The sequence below is a fragment of the Salarias fasciatus genome, chromosome 22, assembly GCF_902148845.1.
Source record: "Salarias fasciatus chromosome 22, fSalaFa1.1, whole genome shotgun sequence".
Taxonomy (NCBI): Eukaryota; Metazoa; Chordata; class Actinopteri; order Blenniiformes; family Blenniidae; genus Salarias; species Salarias fasciatus.
In genome coordinates, this window is record NC_043765.1 from 2,991,451 (window position 1) to 3,007,987 (window position 16,537).

Sequence of the window (16,537 nt, forward strand, 5' to 3'; positions counted from 1 at the left end):
TCAAGGCCGCTTTACCTTCACAGCTTAATTGTGGCCCCTGATTGTGCTGCAAGGCCTCACTTTTAATTCCAAATCGTGGGCAGACCCAGCTGTGTTAATTGTTGCAGTGAATGCATGTGGAATCAGCCCTGGGTGTGTGTGTGTGTGTGTGTGTGTGTGTGTTTTAATATTGAAAATGAACTGCATTGGTTCAAAAACTTTCACCATGAGTGTCTTTTCTGTGAGTATTCCTGAAATGTCCAAGCATCCTGAGCTTTTTGATTTAAGGAATCTTAAAATGTGTCTACGGTGAAGAAATTCATGTATTTTATCGTATTTTGTATAAAAAAAAAACAAAAAAAAAGCAATCAACAATTATTTGTCATCTTTTCAATTTTCTTGAGAATCTCCGCTCTACAATCAATGGTTCATTTGAATTCATTCTCCCTCTAATCTTTGGTGCCATTTCTTCATTATTGTGAGCAATTTCGGAGCCGTGATTGTTGCAGGAAGACGCTGTTGTCTGCAAACTGTTGTGATTACTGTGTTTTTTTTTTTGTTTTTTTTTTTGCAGAAGGAAACAGTGGATTTGGGGCAGGAATCAGTTTAAATTTGCGCTTTTGTTAAAATAAATCATGGCAATTTTGGCTGAGGCCCGCAAAGATTGAAAGTGATGAACTTTTAAATTGCTGCTCGCTCACATTCATATGTAGGTCTTCCTGAACTCCGGCGTGGAGTGAAGCCATTAAACCAAGCGAGGGTGGGGCGGGGGGTGGGGGGGGGGGGTGGAGGCTCGGCCCACCTCATCCATCTCCTTGATGGACCAACTGTTCCTCATCACATGGGGTCTCGTGCGCTCCCGCGCACGCACAACCACACACGCCGCCGTCGCACACCCCTCCGAAAATATTTTAACTGTCGTCTGCCGCGACCGTGACTCCCCCCGCCCGTTAAAAACACTTAATCAGCCGTATGGTCCGAGCGACCCCCCGCCGGTGTCTCCATCTATCTCGCCGCCCGCTCGGCTTTTTAATAACTCGGGATCAGGGACACTGGAGCCGAAATGTGGCGGAGAATGAGCGATGAGCTGCGAGCGGGTTTGCTTTCGATGCTCCATTGAACACTGTGTAGACGTTATTGAAACTGGAGTCAAACAAGGTTGTTTTACAGGAGGAAAAAATGTCGGCTGCCTGGTACTCTTTCAATATTATCAAGCATTTAAAGACTCAGTAAAAAAAGAAGTGGCATCCTCTGCAGTGCACATAAAAACATCTAACACTTACGCAAAATAACGTGAATATTTATGGAAAAAAACTGACTATAAAGATGCAAGGACAGTATGAAGAGTTGCGTAGTGCAAGCAATCGTCATCGTATTTATAGATGGTGCTCATTACCCGAAGAATCCCTTCATCATGAGCAGCATTTCAGAAAACGTACATCTTGGTCAGTCTGCATGGAGTCAGTCTGAAACGTTTTCAGAAAGTGATGGTTTTGGCTGGAGGTCGACGTTTGGAGGTTCAGTGGTTTTAACGAAGCTCAATTTCCAAAGTTGTATTTTCAGCGGCTCTGAACACTGCGTACATTTTGTTCCAAATAACCGCAGAAAAAAGAATTAATCATTGGTTTTTATGCACATTGTAATCCAGATGGATATTTTCCTCAGGAGCCAGTGATCCCTGACACCTGACCCCCTGACCTTTTCCAATCCATGCAGGTCAAACATCAGGAATCATAAGTAGCCTGAGGGAGTAATGGAGTATTTCAGTGAATTACCTGAATATGGATGTGTGTTTGGGAAAAATCTCCAGCAATCCATCACCCGTTCCCCTGCAACCAGCCGTACGTGCAGAGTGGAGTTCTGTAACAAGTAGCTGTTTGTCTGTTTGAATTCAGCTGCACATTCTATAATGGAGTCTGCTAAATGGATTTCAAATATTTTCTTGTTTATGGAGTGTTGGAAATACCAAAAGCTGCAAAGAAAAAAGAGAAAGGAGCCCGAACAGTGCCAGCCAGCCAGCAGATGGCTGTTCCCATTCAGAAAGGAGCCTTTGTCAGAGGATAATGTTTGCAAATGAAATCCACACCTCTCGCACTGTGCTGTGTGTGAATGCAGGCATGCAGGAGCACAGTCTCTCCTCATTCCCACATTACGCCGTAAAACGCCGCGAGCGAGGCGCCCCGCCCCCCACGCAGGCCCTCATAAAGAATGACACCGAACGAGCACGTTGATATGCACCTTTCCTTATCCCGGCTGGCTCTAAGTGACTCTAATAGACGCGTTTTCCAGGGATGAGGAGTTATCTGATTACCCTTGACCTCCCCCTTTAACAATTTGACAAGATATTAGATTGAATGAGGAGCTCGACGGCGTTTCCTGCCCCTGCCCTCCTCTCTCCGCTGTACTTAAGAGTTTGCCGCCGCGCTCGCCAATCAGTACTCTTTGGAATCACATTTATCGGGCTGATTTGTCCGTATCTGGGTCACAGTCTTAATGAAAACGGCTGATTCGGGAGAAGCGCATAAAAATGGAACGTCATTAGCGAGACTCGTCGGAGTTCACATGCCGGATTTAAATAGCTGATTCAAGAAATCAAACGTCGCTGGTGTGTCACAGCAGACTGCAGGCTGGAGATTATGCCTGCTCATTTCCATAACTGGGCCGCGGTCACACACACACACACGCAAAATAAGAGCCCGACAGGGAAACAAAAACTCCCCTTTGCTCCCCAGATCTCCATTAATGTGAATCAGATTAGCTTCCAGTCGCACGTCATATTGAATATTCAAGAAATTGACATTGTTGATGTTTGTGAGTATAAGGGAACTGTGCGGCTGTGCGGCGTTCAGGTCAGCACGAAGCCTTCGCATGTTTTTTGTCTGTAGAGTGTGAATTAGCCATTTAATAACTGGTTTGTTTCGGTATCAGAAAGTAGCTGAAGGTTAGCCCGGGTTCTGAAGTGTTGACAGCATTTTCACTCCCTGCTGCCTTTTCGGCTTCTGGTTCCTACAGATGCTGTAAAGACATGCAGTTTTATACATGAAAAATTGGATGTAGTGAAGAATGACATTACATATTGCCATCGCAAATGGGGAGAGATGTACGCGTTTGAGAGACGTGTGTGTGTGTGTGTGTGTGTGTGTGTGTGTGTGTGTGTGTGTGTGTGTGTGTGTGTGTGTAACCTTCAGCAGCATTACAAATCAATACTTCTCTTACCTAAGCCATCTTCGCTCTCAGTTTGAAGGAGGAATTGTATTTTAGCGAGGTGTGACAGGCAGAGGCTGCGCACACGCACACACACACACACACACACGGAGCACGACGGCACGTCTGAGCAGAACATTGAATCTCATTTTGTGAGCGCTCGACCTGAAATTGCCTGACATTCACATGCAAACATGTTTGCCGACTTGTGGCTGATATGGTTATAATGCAAATGGCTGAGAGGCTCCTCTGCGACGTGCACACACACACGTAAGATACACCCATCCTCACACACACACACCATACATTAACGTGATCTGCAGCCAGCAGAAGGTGCGTGTGTGTGTGTGTCCAGACCGTGATGAGGGTCCGTCTGATTTGAAGCCATATTTTCCTCCATGTCTCTGTTTTTTTGTTTTGCTCGTCCTCTTCCGTCAGTCATTTCTTGTCAGTTCACTTTTGGATTCTCGGTCACTAAAGCAGTCCGGAGGCTGTTTGTGTCTGCATTTGCACTTTAAGGCATCTTCCTGCTTGCATGCATGCATGCATGCGTGTGTGTTTTTTCCTGCGTGCGTCTGTTTGCGGGCTGCAGGATAGCCCTTGACGTAAATGAATTGCTCCGTGGCTCAGCCTCGCGGTTGCCATCAATCACACACCGGGGGAAACAAACCCGCCAGACGACGGTTCCGCTGCGGCGGGCGGTGCAGTCAAGGTCACATGATGAGGTGGAGGTTTATCGCGTCGGTCTGCTCACACTCGCTTACCTGTGTTCAGAAAACCGTTCAGAGTTGAAGTCCGACGCCATGTTTATGTGCTCTTGGGCCTCAACACAGCTGTCTGGATCTATTTATGTGAACTTGGAATTCAGAACACTGATTTTCTCTTGTTTTCTCAGTTCCTCTACAGACTACAGTTTGAAACGGAGCTGAAGTTTGTTGGTTCGCGCTGCAGTCGCTGCCTGCTCTCCACACAAAGCTGTATCCGCAGTCTGTCACTTCAGAGACATTACACAACACGTCTCACACACGCGGACATCTGTCTCCCAGCTCTCTTCCTCCAATCCGACGCGACGGAATGAAATGGAAATCAATCGGCGCTGCTTTACAGTATCAAACAGTCAGATTTGTTTTGGATTATCTGCCAAGAGGCTCAATGAGATTGTCTGTTAAACCTATAGCTTTAACACACAAACAGAGAACTGTACGTTAGACAACGTGTGATATCTGTGAACGACGTGTGTGTGTGCGCGCGGCGTGCGTGTGTGTGTGTGATGGGAAACAGAGCGGAGGAGGCGATAATATCCTGAAATTGTTCCCTCTCAGGCTTTTTGTTCCACAGCCTCTGATAAATCCAGCGAAAAATGATAGCAGGAGCAAAAGTAAGTGGTGGCAAATAATGAACAAAGAGGGAGGGGGCGGCTGGCAGGGGGGTGGGAGGGGGTGGCGGTGATCGGGGGGGGGGGGGGGGGGGGGGGGGGGGGGGTGGGGGGGGGGGGGGGGGGGTGGGGGGGGGGGGGGGGGGGGGGGGGGGGGGGGGGGGGGGGGCCTTTGGCAGGGAGCTGATAGCAGTCAAGAGCTATTTCAGAGGATGAGATGGGAGGAAGGTAAACGCCGGAGAGCGGGGGAACGTGGTGAAGGAGTCGGTTTGTCAACAGTCTGATTGACTGTGTGTTGTGTTGTGTGTTGTGTGTGTGTGTGTGTGTGTGTGTGTGTGTGTGTGTCTTCATCAGATCCAGATCCTACACACAGCCTCCTGCTTCAATCACACACGAGGACATATTGTGTCTGTAATTTGTGTGTTTTGACCCTGTTCAGTTTCCTCTGTCATGTGAGAAAGCTCAATAAAGCATCACGTCACAGAGAATCACTGATTCTTAACGTCTGAATGCGTCATTTCAAGGAAATCATTGAGGGACTATTGATTTAGGAGCTGATTAACAAACGAGAAAGTTCAGAAGGAAATTGTGATAATGCACAAAATCTTGCACAAAAATTTAAAATCTTGTAAACGACATCCTGGACATGTTTTGTAACTGTGTGTACACACACACACACACACACCTGATGAGGGAATTGACTACAATGAGAGCAAAAGTGGAGGTTAGTAGATAATTGCGTCTGATGTTGGAGGCTGTTTGCAGGAGCTGCAGTCGTTTTGGTGTCACCCTCCTTCAGTATTGACGAGACAGACTGAAGTGAGCCGTGATGCTCCAGCAGGAAGTGAGGACGTTCCTCCTGCTGTTTGTCCATAGTGGGTCAAAGTTTTCATTCACTCAGGAGGGACATGTTACATTTACAGCGTTTTACACAACGTGGCAGGATGAAGCGTTTGACCCACATTTCTCCTCCAAAGTAACGATGTCATGTAATTCCTGAGTTTTTTTTTTTTACTTCATTGTATATTTATGAATTTCTTTTGGGATTTGAAGAAACCAAACTCTTGTCTTGCTATTTAGATGCTTTTCATTCGAAGTATCTGCCAACACTTTCATGAAGTCTGCGACATTTTGCTGATTTTATTGTTTTCTGTTCCATTATACTAATGAATGAATGAATGCTTCATTTCATGTGAAAAATATACAACAAAGGGCTTAACAGGCTTGAAAAAGAGAGAAATTATTTTTTCATTCCACCATTTCTCATTCAGTCTATGATTTTGTTCTTTCCTCTTTCTATTTTAAAAATACAGATTTATTCTCCACTTATTTTTCTCCAGAATTCAAAGGGAAGAGCAATTCTGCTGCTGGATGGACGATCACACCTATTCCACATCTGACGGTCCTCCCGGGATTTGTTTTTCAGTTGATCACTTTGAAGCAAAGACTTTTCTGGTACATTTACAAGTTCGAGGTTAATTTTTGCCGTTTACGTTTAACCATGTGTTTGTTAGAGTTTGACCCTCTGGAGGTGAACAGGGTCGTCTCCTCCGACCCGGCGATGCCGGCCAGCGCGCGTGTGTGTCGGCCTCAGCACACACTCATTCGCCATCACGGATAGTTGTGTCCCAGTTTTGGGTCTTGAAAGCGGGACGCCGCTGAGCGCCGGCGCGTTTGATCCTCTTCCTGGTTCAGGTGCTTTCATCCGTCGCTCGGCCCCTCCTGATGGAACATGACGGCTCTTTGTTGCGTCCAATTTGTGACATAACCGCTCTGGTTTTGTTAAATATCCGCCGTTTGAGCGCGTCTGTCGGAGAGTACATTCAGTTCTGCTTTTGTTCGTGTGTGTGTGTGTGTGTGGTGTGTGTGGTGTGTGTGGCTGAATTAGACAGATCTGCAGCGTAAAGCTTGCACACGGCGCCGCTGACATTAATATCCCCGGCGGCATTGTTCTCCGCTTGTCCTCCTGTGTTCTCTGTGGTGTCGGTCTGCAGCAACCACAACAGAGAACAAGGCTCTCTTTACACACCATTCCAACTCAAACACACACATTGTTTCAGTTTTCGTTCAGAAAAGTTTCGCACTTCCACAGCAGCGTTGTGAAAACGCCCCCCCCCCCCCCCCCCCCCCCCCCCCCCTCCAGGTGGACGGGAACAAGGGCTCTACCTGGAGCTCATAACGGGGATTGATGTGGTGATTCCGGCTCGGTGGCGTCCAGCGAGCAGCTGGACATGCAGGCAGGTTGTGACACTGAGCAGAGAGCAGGAGGAAAGCAGCGTTTCCTCCAGAAGGCAGACGCTGTAAAGTGCCGCAAAATTGCTTTTTTTTCCATCAGTCACTTTCTGTCGACCTGCAGCTCCAGAAAACTGATGACTGAAGACGCCAGTGAGCTTCTGTGGCCTGGCTGGCCGTCAGGAAAGGAACAATCACTGCTTTACGTTATTCATTTCATTGTTTTGAAGTGAAATGTGTGGTTTTGGTGCATGATTGCCAACTGAGGAGCAGGAGGACTGAACTCGACTGAGTTCATGTCAACATTTTGCTCCTTGTTTTATTTGAAGCCCATTTTTCAAGAGATCCATGCAGAAGTTCACCATTTTCCTTTAGTCTTTCCATTCATGTACAACATGATTCCTTCATTTTTGGACATATATACTCATATTTACACACATGAATGTATCTTCTACTCCCCTTTATTCACGGAGACCACCCTGTTCCCAGTTGAGATCATTTTAGAGCTTGAAAAAAGCTCATCCCAGTTTTAAAGAGTTGAGATTATTTTTATTCCCTCATAAAACAAATGGAGCTTCTGATGTGAAGCAGAGCTGAAAATAACAAATAACACTTTAAATGCTGATTTCTACCTTCCGCTGCCGTTTGTTTTGGATTGGTTTATTATATAACATTTAAGTAATTAAATCCATCATTCATTGTGATTGAGCTGCTGTTTTTTACAGAACAGTTGGGATATTTTCTCTTCTGAAAATAGAACGAAAATAACTTCAGAGATTATGGCTTCAAATAAAACTATTTCCAAAAGATAGTAGTGAAAAGAAAGTGATATTCCCCTAATAAAAACTCCCATTTGCAGCAATTTTCCACTTATGAAAGGAAAATGAATACGAGTCTTAATTAAAGAGTCTCAGTGGGATTTTTTTTATTTCGTCTCCCAGTCTGGTGATTCGCACTGGAAACCTCCCAAACCTCGTTTCCCAAAAGCTCCAGAGGATTCAAATATTTGAGCTCGGAGCAGCAATTTGAAACTTTTTTGTTCTGGTCCAATGTGGTCCAAATCCAAAATCTTCCTCCCAGTGATTGTTCTGTAAATAAATATCTTTCGAGTTTTTAAACTCATGACTATGAATTTATGGAGAAGGGATTGGATTTAATAAGTGTAGTTCTTTTTAGCCCTTTTCAAATAGGAACACTGTGTTCTGTTTTTGTTTCTGCTCGTCTCACTCTTCAGTGTTTCGTACTGTTTTTTATCCAAGACGTGAATGTTTTTTGTTTTTTACATGAGTTTTCAAGATGTAGCGAACCAGTTCAACTTCTATAGAGTATTTTTTTAATACGTTTACAGTAAAACACACAGCAGCACAAAAATGAGCAAACAGTTGCCTCATTAGTTAGATCTTTGTTTCTTTAGCACCTTGTTATTTGCAAGTGATTCAATTATTGCTTAGACATGAGAATTTGAATCTCTTCTTTCACGTTTAAGTTCACATATGCATCTGCGAAAACAGGTTGATGTTGATTTAAATGTAAATGAAACAGGATTTCACTTTTCCTACGCTTCAGCTCGACCGTTGTGAAGAACTGATGAAGATCGATGATATGACGAGTTGAACAGATTCACTTTCGGATGATTCACGGATGAATGAGAGCAGAGAGACGGAAACCTGTCGAGTCAAACCATCATGAAAACCATGAAAACTCTCAGTTCTATTGAAACTGCTCTGAATCCGCTGCCGGTGTTGAGATGTTCAGTCTGGAATAAACCAAACTGTCCTGACAGTCGGACTGAACTCGTTCCCCTTCATCCCGATCCACCGTCGGTTCTGTGAGCCTCCAGGATTCCTTCTGCGGATGCTCAAGCGGCTGAAAGAATTAGCATCAGAATCGGCATCATCCACTCGGAGGGCGCTGATCTGAATTAAACCTCGCTGAATTATTGATTCCCGACCGCTGGAATGAAATCCCTGCCTGACCTTCATGCCGTCACCTCCTGCACGCTTCCTCTTCCGTCCCACATCCTTAAACTTCTAAAAAATGCATGCATGTAAAACCAGTGTGGAGTAAAACTCCATGTTTGTGTTTTTTTTTTTTTTAAAAGACTTTCCACCCTGTTTATGTGTGCTTAACGGTGTGTGTGTGTGTGTATGTGTGTGTGTGTGTGTGTGTGCCTGTGTGCGTGCGTCTAAAGCAAACCTCTTATGAGGTTATTAATATTTATTAATGTGTGCTGTCAGGGAAGCAAAGAAACAATTCATTGCTCACATTTATTGTATTAAGTGCTTCATGATTTATTAATGGGCATGTTTAAGGTTAGAGGAAAGAACGGGGGGGGGGGGGGACGGGAGAGAAGGGCAAACTGTAAATCGATTCCTCCCACAAAGACAAAAGTCTATTAAAGTCATTTGTAAGCTCATTCAGATGTGGATTCTGCCGCCTTTTAACTTTTTATTCATTAAACGGTGGAACTGTTGGCGTATCTCAAACCGTCGGGGTGTAATCATGAATTTTTAATTTTCACTTATCTGATTAGATTGCTAACGAGTCTTGCTTTTCGTTCTCCTGATTTCGGCGCCATTGTTGCGTGCACATACATCCCCGCCATGGCCGACCCCCGGCGCCGCTCACCTCTCATCTGTATGCCTGACGCGCCTCGGCTTATCTATTCTCCTGCTTCTCTTCCATCTCGTGGCGTCCGCTCTTCGTCCGTCTTTAATGTCCGCCCGGTGAACGGTCCGCCGTCTCTCGCACGCCATCTGTTTGTCTTCCAGCAGGTGGTCCGCTGCCTCATCCCTCCGTCTTATCCCGGACGGGATCTTCATGTTGCTGCGCATCTATATTATTATTACACACCTCGAAAGAATATGTCTGTCTGTGTGTGTTTGTGTGTGTGTGTGTGGTGTGTGTGTGTGTGTGTGTGTGTGTGTGTGTGTGTGCATGTGCTGCCATGTTCCACTTAATCGAGGCTCCCAGTCAGCACATAGGACAAATTGATCAGTTGGTTTGCCAGCTGTCCTGGCAGATCTCTCCTTCTGTCTCTCCGTTTCTCTCGCCGCCGCCGCCCCCTCCCCTCCTCCCCTCCTCCTCCTCCCTCCTCCTCCTCCTCTTCCTCTCGCCGAAGCTCTCATTTCCAGTTTGACTTGTGTACCTTGGCAGGGAAAAAGCAAAGTCTTCTAATGACTGCGGCGATCATCGTTCCAAGCGTCTATTTTTTCCGCGGTCTTTCTGAGACTCGACACTCTGGCGTTCTGGCAGATGGCCGCCGGCCCGTCTTGACTGACGTGACCCCGCCTTGGCGCCGGCCGCCTGGCGGCCCCCGCTCGGACTGATCCCCTCACTGTGGAGGATGATGGGCATCGAGCGACGCCAGCTTCTTTTGTTATCTGAGCTGCACATATTGTCTTGATTCGCCCCCTATCATTAGACACACATTTCCAAGGTGGGCCGGCCAAAAAAATGTGTGTCCGCGCTGAATTGGAGAGATAAGTCGGAGCCGCAGCCGCCGGCCACGAACGCGGCAAGTCTGCTTTTTAAGCGCGATGGGTAGAAGAAAAAAAAAAACGCAAAAAGCCATTTCTGTCCTCATAGATCTATGCATAATTTCACCTTGATTTGGGCGCTGTTCACGCTTGATGTTCTTGGTGTGGTGAGGGAGGGACGGTGGCAGCGTCGCCAGGAACAAAGACAGGCTGCTCCAGTGTGTGTGTGTGTGTGTGTGTGTGTGTGTGTGTGTGTGTTTCTCTAATGTCCCCATGCTTGGCTGTGCTGTGAACTGAAAGCGAGAGGCCCTTTTTTTCCCCCCCGTGTAATGACAGACATTAGAAAGTCGATTACAAGGTTCTTCCACCCTCAGATATTCGCCGGGCGGAGAACAGGTACACGGTCACACGCGGGCTCCGGTCTGAGCTCGGAGGAGCCGTCGCTCAGTGTGTCGGCGGGAGGCTGGAGGGACGGGGATAACAGAAGCTGATCTCTTATTGAACCGGTGTCTTAAAGGACATCCATAAGACAAGACCGATGTGTCACAGCAGGGCTGGGCTCTGTGTGCTATTGACTGCTTTTAAGTGTGACACATCGCCTGAGGAAGCAGCCTGTTTCTGAAAGCTCCGCTGACTGTGGGGAACACACTCTGGACATTTCACCAGTACAAGCATGGCAATGCTAACAGTGACTGTGGCTACAGCTAGCCTCCACTGAAACCATAATGCTACCAGAAGTAGGCTGATGATTGTTGATGCCATTAAGTTTACACAATGTTATAAAGTAAAGACAGAAAATTAATTTTTTTGTTCGTGTCAACAAGGAAAAGCATAACTTTTCTGAAGCGCTGCTACTGCACATGTCCGCCGTAGCTGGACTGAACAGTTCTACACATAAACAGTAGATGGACAATCAGTGTTTTCCCCCAGAGCGTCCTGACTCCCGGTCCAGATTCTCATTACAAATACAAACAACACCCACTAGTGGCCCGACATGCTAACTGCAACGTCACTGAGTGAAATGTCAAAACGACGTTTTCACTTGAAAATGGGCCTCAGATTAACGATACCAGCATGGCTAATACCGCTACTTCTATAATCATACCAACATAACTGCTACTAATGACACTGCAACTGCTAACGACAACACTCACTTAATTTGCAATGACTAGTACTAACAACACTTATAACCGCAGTGTCTACAGCTACTAGATCAATGCGATGAGGACTGCTGCCAGTACTGGCAGCAGTACTACTGTGATTATGTTAATGGCGCCACTGTCGGTATTAATTCTGGTGTGCATCCTGGGCTGGTAGGCGGTCCAATACTCACCTGTGAATGTTCATAATCTGTGTGTAATCTCAGATCACCAGCCAACCTCACGATTGTTTAAGGACTGTCCGGATTGAACCACACCGGCCGAAAGTATGAAGATTTTCCGCTCTCAGAACCCACAAAATGTTCAGTCTTATCTCACGTAATTGCGTGCTATTGATAAATACTATGACAGGCAAGATCTCACTGCAGAGTCCATTCAGTGTTATCTGTTCGAATCAGAGTAGTGAGAACGCAATATCAAGGGTAAACGAGAAAGAGAGCTCACAAAGAGAAGCCATGTATAAAGATGTATTAAAAGATCGATAAGAGATCAGAGATGTGGGGAGAATAAAGGCGAGTGTATACTGGAGTTGCTAATATGGGCCTGCTGTTAGAATACAGAGTCAGACGAAGGGAGACCTGAGTGTCGAGCGATAGCCGGCTCCCTGATTTCACACCCATTATCACTCGCTACAAAGGCATTGGCAAGTGGAAAATGAAACGGCACGCAGAGAGAGTGTAAAATAACCCGCTTTCAGCCCTCCGCCTGTTTATGCGCTGCCCGTCGCCACACACGCTCCGATAAGCCTCCGGTACGGTCGGGTGTGTGGGTTTTTTTTTTTCCTCGCTACACCTGTAAGGTCATGAGTGCTTATCACCTTTGGCCATGTTGTCACCTCTGCGGCGCCTTGCGGAGCGGCGCTCCTGACTGTAAAGCTTGAGTCGGCGGCGTCATCCACGCCCGTGTTCATTGACTGGCCGGCTCAGTCCGGCAGCGTCCTTTGATGCCACTTGCCAAGGCCACTGATCACCTTAATGTGAGAATTGTGTTGTCAGATGGATTTAGCCAAGTCTCCTCTACTTTTCTCTCCTAATCCCATCTTTATCTCCTCTGCACATTCCCTGTGGATTCACTTCTATTTTTTTCTCTGCATTCATTCTTAATTTTCTCTCTCATGCGTTGGTAGGGAGATTAGAGCTGGGTTTTTGCTTTGTTTTTTTTTTTTTGTTTTTTTTCTAAGGCTTTAATGCTGCTGTGCTTTGTGAAGTGAAGCGAGTTTTCCACGCAATAAATTAAAATCCCGCTGTCTTCCATCCGCGTCAGGGTTGGGTGGAGGGAGGGAGTCGATCCTGTGCGAGGAAACAGGAGTATACGGGGAAAATCCAGAAAACATGCACACTCCACTCAGAAAGAGCCTCAACTCAGCTCAGCTTGTCAGTCGATCCATCGAGAGCGGCGAACCAAATGAACAGGAAGGTGTTGCCCTTTCCAGTGATCGATTCCCTGTAAACCGGCTCGCTCTGAAAGTGAAAATGGGAACTTGTAGTTGGGTTTTGGGCGTCTGTTGACACCGCAGCGTGTGTTCGGAGCCACAGTGATCCTGATGTCACTCCCGGCTTTATCCTCTGGAACTGTAGCACCTTGTCTGCAGGATCTTGATAAACGTAGCGTGCAACCACCACAACACCGTGGCTGGACCCCATGTGGAGTCATCTTCACGGCGTTGCATGGTGTTGTGTGCTTCTGCCAGGATTTCTCTGTAGTGTCATCAGGAGTTACGGCGTCGTCCGCCTGACGCCCTCTGTCTCTCTGTCTCTCTCTGTCTCTTGCAGCTTGTCCTCCCGGCTCTTACAAGATGTCCTCCAGGCAGCAGGAGTGTTTCCCTGCACGGCCAACAGCATCGCCTGAGGACGAGGGTCCGTGGTGTGTGTGTGTGAAGAGGACCACTTCAGGACTCCCTTGGACAATCCCTCAGCTCGTGCACACGTAATCAGATTACTTCTGCTTTCAATTGCGCCTTCCTCCTTCTTTCTTCTGCCCTTGGGGATTCCTGCGTGGGCTGCTGTCTCTCCTTATCTCAGACGTGCTCCGTTATTCATATTGACAGCTTTGCATTAAGTGAGGCCAGTTTCCAGCATTAGCTCTCAGCCCCGTTCAGGTTTTGCCGGCAGGCTAGGTGTTTATATCCGTAACGATCCATTTGCCTTTACGAGCCGCTCGGATCCCTGCAGGTTTTACCCGCTCCTTCACACGGTTATCCTCTCGCTCACCTGCCCCTCCCCTTTAACCGTCACCGCCGATCGTCTGTCTGACCACCTTCCCGGGTCTCTGCCACCCCACCCCCACCCCCACACTGATCCCTCTGTCTCTCATCACCTACCTCAACCCCCACCCCAACCCACCCCCCAACCCCCTCCCCCCCCCCCCCATCACCCTTCACCCAATCCTTCACCCTCCAGCCCCCCCGTCAGATTGTGCAGCAGACCTCACTCAATGGGGTAAGGATGACGCCTGATTCGAGAATGATTCATCTGCTTAGATTCCTGAGCAGAAATTGTGACTCAAGAAACAAATAGAGGCTAAAATTGCTTAAGGGATCACAAAATTTCCATTTTTTTGGACCTAAAATAGCCAGTGCTTAAATGGAGCAGTTCCAACAGTTGCAGACTGGTACAGGTTATAACCGTTACAATAGCTTCATAAAAACCTTTACATTTAAACTTTAGATTTGGTCTTTGTTGTGATGCAGAGTATGCACGATGAAAATGTCTCTGTTTTCACAAAACCAAGTAATTACTACAGAAAATGAGTCAGATCTCGACATAAAGCCAATACTAGTGAAACCTTCTGGCACAGAACGCAGTGAAATGTTCCAAAAACTGTGGCGTAATGCTTGATTTTATAAACTCACCCTGACAGCCTGGCCTGGAGGCTGCTTTCATGGCACCGTCGCCTATATCTCAACAAAAATATATCTTATAGTTTTAAATTCTTCCCATTTGCTCGGCGGTTTGCTGGGCCGGATTAGAGCCCCTTGAGTGCCGGTTTTGGTCCACCAGCCTCATGTTTGAAAACCCCTGGAGAAGCTTGTGTCTTCTGAAGAAAGGCTGTAACGCCGTCCAGCCTTCACTTCCACCCCCTCCTCGCTTAATAAGCTGAAATCACCTCAAGATGTGTCAGATAAATCAGTCTGCCTTCGCCTTTTTTCTGCCTCTTAACCTTTATCCTTTTTATCACCGATCTATCTTTCATGCTCCCTAATATCACGTTCGCATTAAAGCCCATCAGCCAGTTTCTCCGTCTCTTTGTTTAACCTTTTACATCCTCCTCATATTTCTCCACCTTTCTCCGCCCCCTCCCCTCCATCCCTCTCGGTTTTGACGCCTGAATGCGCGCTTTTATCCCGTCTCCGTCTCCTGGTGTGGACCGCTCATCACTCTTCCATCCAGCCGACGCCTCTTCATCCCTTCATCCGTTTTATCACGCCATCCTTCTTCCTGCTGTCACACCGAAATCTCATCCCTCTCTCCTCGAGCCACAGACGGTACGGTCTCCTCCCTACTGTCCGCGCATTATCTCTTCATCGCTCACCTCGCAGGTCTCCTCTCGCCGTGGTTCCCTCCGATGAAGATGCACTACGAGGCCAATAAGACAGAGGACCATCCCGGGTCCCCCTATTGATTCCCGCATGCTGAGCGGCCTATGATATAGCTCAGTAATTAGATGGAGGAATAATGGGCTGCGCATCTCGGGAGTTCTCGGGTCAGTAAAACCATAAGGTCACTGGACCCCATCCTCCTGCATTGGTATGCACACACACTCACTCGGTGTGTGTACATATAAATGTGAGAGCGTGCGGTCGAACCGGCTTTTACGGTACCTCCAATGGAGGAGTTTAATTACAGTATTGATTGCGGAGCTCTCTGATCCCGGTGTGATAACATTTATAGCAGCCTAATGACCACATTAATTACACTATTGATCCGGTAATTATGATCATCCCGGATTGGGCTAATCCACCGAGCGGGGGAAGTGGCAGAGGAGAACGAGAGTTCAATGAATCTCTAACTGTCGTCATAAAAACAGGAGCAGAGTTTGAGGTTTGATATGTACCTTTTTATCTGAGGAATTAAAGAATAATCCCGGTGTAATTTCAGTCTTCTCCCTCTGCCAGTAGTGCCTGCGGCGAACACTGAGCCTAATACGCTGTGAGAGTTAGAACCTTTTGCTGTCTCTTTGATATAAGAGGCTCTTCGTTGTTTTAAGGACACGTTTGGCAGTTGAGAGAAAGACCTGCTACTTTTTTATAAAACCAAGGTCCATTTAGTAATCCTTCCTTATGTAACTAATTAAAATGGTCACCTTTAACTAGACCAAAGTTGGCAAAAGTACACACTGGAGTAGAAGTAGCAGTGCAGATTCCATTTCTTTCCTTCGGTAAGTGTGGAAAAACTTTGAAATATACTGAAAAAAAAACAAAGATAAAAGATGATTGGAGTATCATGCAATGCTTTTCTATTACAGTATTTACCCCAAACCTTGTTGTGTGATGGTGATTGGATTTGATCATATACACACACAGCTTCACCGAACAGTACAAATGGCTGATTGATCCCATTCTGCATCATTAAACTAGCCTGTGAAATATTAGTGGTTGTGGAAAGAAAAAGCTCAGTAAGAGTGAAGAGAAAACCTCACTGGAGGCTCTAAAATAACTCGGCAGTGGAGTGGAACGACTGCTGACAGGACTGTAGGAGCGATGATAGCATAATGAGTATAAGGGGAAAATACCTTAAATGATGCATACTGCTTACCAGTGTATGTCTGGAAACGGATATATGGAAATCTGCAAGGTTGGACCAGAATCGCAGGAGAAAAGTGGATTTTGCAGCGTAACACATTTGGAAACGATTCATTAAGCGAAAAGGCAATAAGATAAAGCTGGATTATTAAGCTTAAAAATAAACATGATTTTTTACTATAAATACATGCGTGAAGTTCAAAGATACAGATTTAAAGTGGTTTTCCTTTCCATGGATTTTTTTTCCCTACATGATGTAAAGATTGTTCACATTTGCGAGCAAGTAGATTTGGACATGCATCAAGTCCTGCGCTCACACAGATGAAATGCTCGTGCCGCTCTGTTTCGGACAACACTCGCCTATCAG

At 46.4% G+C, this 16,537-nt stretch overlaps 1 protein-coding gene across 1 annotated transcript in view; it reads left to right on the top strand.

Annotated features, from left to right (window-relative positions):
- The window catches only part of epha10 (EPH receptor A10), a 149,788-nt gene that overhangs the window by 80,177 nt on the left and 53,074 nt on the right, over window positions 1-16,537 (top strand). Inside the window, 3 exon segments of the mRNA XM_030082222.1 lie at window positions 13,202-13,249; window positions 13,252-13,347; window positions 14,456-14,460. Of these exon segments, the coding sequence (XP_029938082.1) occupies window positions 13,202-13,249; window positions 13,252-13,347; window positions 14,456-14,460 (149 nt within the window).